This window comes from Myotis davidii, unplaced genomic scaffold (genome assembly GCF_000327345.1).
Source record: "Myotis davidii unplaced genomic scaffold, ASM32734v1 scaffold327, whole genome shotgun sequence".
NCBI lineage: Eukaryota > Metazoa > Chordata > Mammalia > Chiroptera > Vespertilionidae > Myotis > Myotis davidii.
The window spans coordinates 5,437,547-5,444,917 of NW_006298628.1; the positions used below are offsets into that span (position 1 = coordinate 5,437,547).

The 7,371-nt window shown below is 41.0% G+C and overlaps 1 protein-coding gene across 1 annotated transcript; it reads right to left on the bottom strand.

The window, feature by feature from the left end:
- Nucleotides 1–738: 738 nt before the first annotated feature.
- Nucleotides 739–6,666, bottom strand: KRT12 (keratin 12, type I). Its single transcript, XM_006774355.2, has 8 exons — nucleotides 6,072–6,666; nucleotides 5,374–5,456; nucleotides 4,243–4,399; nucleotides 3,200–3,361; nucleotides 2,986–3,111; nucleotides 2,626–2,846; nucleotides 1,662–1,732; nucleotides 739–1,181 (listed from the first exon to the last, which is right to left on the bottom strand). Exons 1-8 carry the CDS (start codon nucleotides 6,597–6,599, stop codon nucleotides 1,084–1,086), a joined length of 1,446 nt encoding a protein of 481 aa, XP_006774418.1. The 5' UTR covers nucleotides 6,600–6,666; the 3' UTR covers nucleotides 739–1,083.
- Nucleotides 6,667–7,371: the final 705 nt, after the last annotated feature.

The following is a 7,371-nucleotide window of genomic DNA, read 5'->3' on the forward strand; positions in this document are numbered from 1 at the left end:
AATAGAAGCCCCAGCCGTGGTGTCACTGGTATCAGATAGGAGGAGGGACATGGCAGCAATGTTTGTTCACACCTTTGTGAACAGTGTGTGTCCTCTGTTCCCATTCTCCTTCCTCTGCCTGGTTGAGTTCTAGATGAAACATTTAGTTGTCCTCTGACATATTGTTCACTTACTTTTCCATGTGTCCTTTGAACTTCTATTTGCCCTATCTCATTGAATTGCCATTCCTGGAAGAGTTTCCAGTGTGGCACATTGTAAGGCAGGGATCCTCAAACTTTTAAAACGGGGCCAGTTCACTGTCCCTCAGACCGTTGGAGGGCCGGACTATAGTTTAAAAAAAATCTATGAACAAATTCCTATGCATACTGCACATACCTTATTTTGAAGTAAAAAAACAAAACGGGAACAAATACAATATTTGTATTTGCATGTGGCCCGCGGGCCGTAGTTTGAGGACCCCTGCTGTAAGGGTTCAGTAAGTGTTTCTTGATTGAATGAAAGAAGGTTCTAGAAAATTAACAGGACAACTGCTAATGCCCAGAGTGGACAATAGAATTTTTCTGTGAACTTGATGGGATAATGTACAAAGGAAAGGACTTCAAAAAGGAACCTCTTAATCTCAAACCTTGACATGTTTATCCCACAGTTGATCTACTTTTCTTATTAATATTTCACAAACCTCTATGCCCTTGACATTATTGCTGGAATCAAGAAGATACAGATTTCACACTATTACCATTAATCTTTTAAAATTAATTTTATTAAGACAGTACTACTTGATCAAAGCCCTATGATTAAGAACATGTTCCAGGTGACTAGAAGAAAGTTTATTAAAAGACTACTCCAGGCCCAGAAATTTATAAGGCAATTTTGGTTTGTAATAAACACCAACATGGCTACAATGACTCATAGTTGAGTATTGTTTCAGCAGAGCAGAAAGGACTCAACGTGAATAGGAATCTAAAGAAAATTAAACAAAAATAGAGCTTGACCTACTATAGCATCTTACTCTGAAAGGAATAATTTCTTCTTGTAAATTTCTTGTGCCCAAGGAAGCAATCATGGGGCAGATCTTGTGAAATTTTATATTAGTGCTTCAAATTCCTGAACTTGAGATGAGACCATCTCCTCGTTCACCACGGTCTGGATAACTGTTTTGATTTTCCGGGGTTTGGGAGGGTCTAAAGATAAAGTGGGAACAAAGGGGGCAAAAGTTAGTGTTTCAAATATGCACCTAAAATTGGTTGTTATTTAACTTAACCTTCTATATTAGGTATTGACTGATAAAACCCATCAAATCTAAACTTTCAAAAGTGATTTTCACGTTCTAAAAAATGTATTTTATTCAGTGAAAAGGAAATGCGTCCAGTGTTGTCCTATGCACAAATGAAAATATGTTTAAGCAGTTAAGTATAGTTATGGTGCTCATAATACTTCTTTGCAGAGTAGAATTTTTTCTTCCTGGGCTTACAAGACATTTTAATACATTTCAGACTACTCATTTTTCTGCAGAGATGCATAAATGGTTTTTCCTTGGCTCAGTATATAAATATACTTTAAATTATTAATAATGCTGCAGTATTCAATGATATATTATAGTTTTAGTCATTAACAAATATGACTGTGACTTATTCTAAGTGATTCTTAGGGAATCTGCATACCTTTAGCAGAATCAGTGGACTGTGCTTGAGATTTGGAGTCAGTCACAGATGAAGTTTCATCCACACCATCACTGTAGAGAAAACGAGGGAAATGATATCACATCATACTTTCTGGAATGAGGAGAAGTAAGGAGTTTGCTATTTGGACTAAAAAATGGAAATGTACCTAAAACTATAGACAAATAAGGAAGGGGTTCCAAATCTCTTGATCAAGAATAATTGAATGATAATATTATAATAACCATGTATGGTGCCAGGTGGGTACTGGAAATATTAGGGGAAATGCTTTGTAAAGTATGATTGTCTAACTACTATGCTGCACACCTGAAACCAATACAAAATAATATTGAATGTAACCAATAACTGAAAAATAAAATTTAAATTAAAGACCTCAGTTGGCAAAAAAAAAGCAAAGTCCTAGTATTATAACTGAAAAAAGTAAAAGATTGAATGACTCACCCTGAGAGTAATCAGTCTGTACAGTGCACCTTTTCAAACCCTGCCAAAATCTGGATCTCAAGGTGAAGCAAAGTGGCCATTAATGGAGGATCTGGTCTCAGAATTAGTTTTTCTGATTTATAGCCCTGAGTTCTTCCCAGTGGGTCATGCTCCTATTACTTTAAGAAAGGTCGCTACAGTAGGTCTGAGGTGGTTCAGATGGCTGTTATTTGAAGGGTCATTCTTAGTACCTGGAGACTGGTATTAGAACTCAGGTGGGTGATTTTCTAGTGCTCCTTTGCAGTATGCCTCTGTCTCTGGTGCCATTGTGCATCCCAGCATTTTATGAATTATTATCAAGTAAGACAACGGGTGACAACACTTTGCAAAGTGTAGAGTGCTTAATAAACCCAAGACTTGTTTTTACTAGATTTGTTATTTTTTGTCAACTAAAAAACCCTTTCTTCCACTGCCCCTCCCCCCCAAACCCCATTGGTGGGTTGGTCAGCCTCAGTTATCTATTCACCCTTGGGCTTCGCCATCCAGCAGGTCGTGGTAGGTCTGGATCTCCAGCTCCAGGCTGGCCTTGACGTTCAGCAGTCGCTGGTGGCTGGCGTCCTGGCACTCCGTGTCCCTGCGCACCCGGAGCAGTTGCTCTTCCAGGCTGCGGATGAGCTGTTGCACCCGGGACAGCTGGCCGCAGTAGTCCCCCTCGGTTCGGGCCAAGGAGTCCTCCAGAGACGTCTTCTGCATGTGGGAGAGAAGTGGCACAGACATAACAATGGAGGGGGCTGGATGAACAAGGCAGGCCAATGGCCTAACGTAAGTTGGATGCAGCATTTTCTTTGGAAGTCGAAACGGTGCTGCGTCTCTGCGCGGGCCCTACCATGGCGAGGTGGGACTGGAGCCCCATCTCCAGGTTTTGAAAGGCGCGTCTCAAGTCGGTGATCTCGCTCTTGCTGGACTGAAGCCGCTCAGTGTTGGTGCTGATCTCCTTCTCGAGCTCCCCGCTCTGCCACAGACAAGAGGAGCCGGAGGACATGAGTGAGTGCTTTTCTGCTAATGTCCCAAACAAGGCCCTTTGTTTTCGTTAGTGGTACCTTTTCAATGAACCAGGCTTCCGCGTCCTTACGGTGCTGCTCAGCGATCGCTTCATACTGTGCCCTCATGTTGTTGAGGAGCCTGGTGAGGTCCACTCCGGGGGCAGCATTCATTTCTACACTGACCTGGGCGGGGCCGTCAGACTGGAAGCTTTGGAGCTCCTGGGGGCAGCAAGTGAGAGAGGAGTGCTGGGGGCCCATTATGATTTTGTGGGCCTCTTTTTCTATAGCAAATATTACACATTGTATTTTATGACTGAGTTAGTGTAAGTCACACATATGAATACAATATATTAAAACATTTTTAACCCCAAAACTAATATTTCTCTTTTGATTTTAAAAGAACTGAAGACATTTTCCTGGGCCCCTGAAATTATCATGGGCTCAGGTGCTGTGCCTGCCATCCCTAATGAATGAGTTGGCCCTGCTTCTTGGGGACCCAGGGCCTTACTAAGAAGGGAAGGCCTGCTGGAAACAGTACATTTGGGGTTTCAGCTACAGCTGCCAAACTGAGGGCAGCAGATGGTACCTCGGCTTCCACACCGTTTCTATCACAGTCATTGATTTCCAGTAGAAACCTCCTTAGAAGCCTATTGCTAGAGTCATGACTAAGGCCCCTGCTACCTACCCGGTTCTGATAGGCATTGTGGCATATCAGAGTTCTCTGTGTGTATTACACAGGGTAATGCCACTTTCTCGACATACATAACATTATGTATTATTGATAGAATTTGTTTTTTAATTGTAAAAAAAAATCACTAGATCAGGATAATTAAAATTCTTACTGTCCTTACCTAATGATGAAAATGACCAAATCAGAAAGTGCCTTTTATCGGATAAACTTTAACAGGAACTACTATCAATACCACCACCAGCAGCTGGCACATAACACACACACACACACACACACACACACACACACACGCACACGCACACACACCAGAAATTAAAATGGCCATTTTAACGGGGAAATATGTATTCTCCATATCTGATCTAACTCCAGATTTGTAAATTTGAAACTAAAGCAGCCCTTTGTGGCTGACCTCCTCGTGGTTCTTCCGCAGGTAGGCCAGCTCCTCATTCAGGCTCTCGATCTGCATCTCCAGGTCGGCCCTGGCCAGGGTCAGCTCGTCCAGCACCCGGCGCAGACCGTTAGTGTCGGCCTCCACGCTCTGGCGCAGGGCCAGCTCGTTCTCATACCTGAAAACCAAGTGCAAAACAGTTTAGGGAATCAACACACCCATCCTTCAGAGCTATTTTGTGCATAAATCTGTGAGACTATTTTAAAATAGCAGAATTACCGTGTATGATGCTGTTTTTGCTTTAATAACTGTTCCGCCCCCTTTTTATGATCGTTTAATGCTCAGTTGGAGAGAATTGAAAAAATTATGAGGTGATGCTTTTCTCTCAGCAACGAACCCCAATAGCACTGCATCCCAGGGAACAATTTCCCCCTTGGCCGGCTGCCCTGGCTATGAACAGTAGCAGCACCTCTCTAGGAGTTTCAGACAGAATCCTAAAAGCAGTTGAAAATAAAATAATAACTAGTCTTTTCATTTTTTTTTGCTTAACTTTTACTCATTATTTAATTTAAAACATTGATATTTCTTTAGTAGCTTTTACAAGGATTTTACAGGTTCAGGATCATCACCACCGCAACATTCTGTGTGGAAATTTTGTGGAGCAAAAGGGACATTAGTATTTCTTCTTTATGTCCAGAGGGTGGAGTAGGGGGAAGGAGAGAATATAAAAATGAGAGTATGGTTAATATTTTAGGTGTATGTGTCATCAGGAAAAAGATCATTTCATTTAACTCCCGGGCAAAAACATTATTAATTCATTTTGATACATGGAAGGTTGAGCTTTAGGACATCGGTGGAATTATCATGTCACATCATGAGTCAATAGCACATTACTTGTGAAGGGACATGAAATTAATCCATAGCCCTACGTTTAAGCAACTTGTATTTCAGGACATGTAATGTGTGAGTTGTGTTGGAATCTAGTTACTTTCTAGAATGTCCAATGTAAATTTGCCAGAACACTGACTGTATGGGGCAGGTGAACTGCAGAAAGTTTGATATATTTGCTATCAATGAAGGCAGGAAAATAGGGGACAAGAAGAGATGGTGGGACATGTCAGTTTCCATTAATCTATCTTTTATTCAACTCACTTCATTCTAAAGTCGTCGGCAGCCAGTCTTGCATTGTCGGTCTGTAAGATGAGCTGGGCATTTCCAGTGCTGGCAGAAATGATCTGGCAAAACAGGGGAGGACACACTGAATAAACACCCTAAAGTACCAATACTATGCAAATATTTTTTTGACAGATAATTTTTAGGTGATGTTAAAATGCTATTTTATTAAGAGTTTAAGGCAATTAAATTTTATATATATACATATATTGATTCCAGAGAGAAAGGGAGAGGAAGAGAGAGATAGAAACATCAATGACAAGAGAGAATCATTGATTGGCTGCCTCCTGCATGTCCCACACTGAGGACTGAGCCCACAACCCAGACATGTGCCCTGAGCAGGAATCAAACAAACCGTGACCTCCTGGTTCATATGCTGATGCTTAACCACTGAGCCATGCCAGCCGTGTGGCAATTAAATTTTTAAAAAAATATCTATTGATGGAATATTTTAAAAGTTAAGGAACATACATTTCCTACAGAAAGTGGCAATAGAGTCCCTTTATGATAAATGGTAAAAGTAAACTAAATATCTCAGTATGAGAAATTTCTCCAAGTATAGTGGAATTGAAAAAATTATCACTGTTAAAACACTGTAATAGTAAACAACAACAACAACAAGCAACAACAACAAATCAACATAATTCCCAAAGCCCCTCCAAAAACCATATTGTTACCTTATTCCTGAGGTCTTCAATCAGTGGATAATATTTACTGTAATCATTCTGTGACCCAGGATCTTTAGTCCCAGATCCTCGTGTTTCATACCACACATGAATTTTGTTTTCTAGCTCAGTATTAGCCTCTTCTAGAGCTCGAACCTTATCTAGGTAGGAAGCCAATCTGTCATTAAGATTTTGCATGGTTTCCTTTTCTGATCCAGAAAGAAGGCCTCCATCATTGCCAGAGAGAATACATAGAGAGCCCCCTCCCGGGCTTCCTCCAAATCTAATCCCCAGGCCTCCTCCATAAGCAGTGCCCAGCACTCCTACGCAGGAACTTCCAGAGCCACCACCAAAGCCTGAACTAGAACCAAACATGGAAGCAGCAGAAAAACCTCCCCCATGGCTGCCTCCAAAGCCAAGGCCACTTCCCCCATAGCCACTTCCAACACTGGAGGCAGACATGCCCCTGGCTCTGCCCGGTGTCCCACGCTGGGAAGACAGCTGCCTAGGCAGCTCAGAGTCCTGCACTAAGAGTGACATGGTGCTGGAGAGAGCCACAGCCTGGGAAGGTGGCCAGAACCTGAGAGGAAGCAGTGGCAGCCAGGCACAAAGGCTACCCCTTTTATAGATCATGAAATGGGTGTTGCAATTGAAAAGTTTACTCTCTCCATTCAAAAATATAGGGTCCCCCCCTTTTTTGACCAACTCAACATCTAAATGATTAATGCATACTGAAAATTCATTGGTATAGACATAATTGAATAATTGTGCCCATTACATATTTGATATACAGAAAAGGAAATCTGGGTGGAGTAGAGATGGTTGTCATAAGGAATTTTTCTTCTCCAAATTGTCTGTATACAATAAAAATTACAGAGTCAGAGGAATGTACCAAGTTCAAAGTGTGCCTCAGTGATTTCATCACACAATATGGGAGAACGATTAACTTCAGTTTTGAACTTGGAACCAATTTTGTGTTGAAATGTATACTTTCTAACTCTAATGTATATATGTAAGTTTAAATAATTTTGCTCGATATCTATGTATTGTGTTTACACATTATACCTTTATGTTTCTATACGTATCATGTAATATCCTGGTCTGTAAGTTTCTCAGTTAGGGACTATGTCTAATTAATTTTTTATCCCGAGTCATCGTCTAGTGTTTGGCTAAACTGTATCCACGCACTCCTGGAGTTATTTCACTTGAAAGAACTTAATCCTTAATATGCTTGAAAGTGTCATTTAAAATTAATTTCATTTGAAAATGACTTTGCTCTAATTTTCTGGAATGCTTTGGCCAAGATTTATTC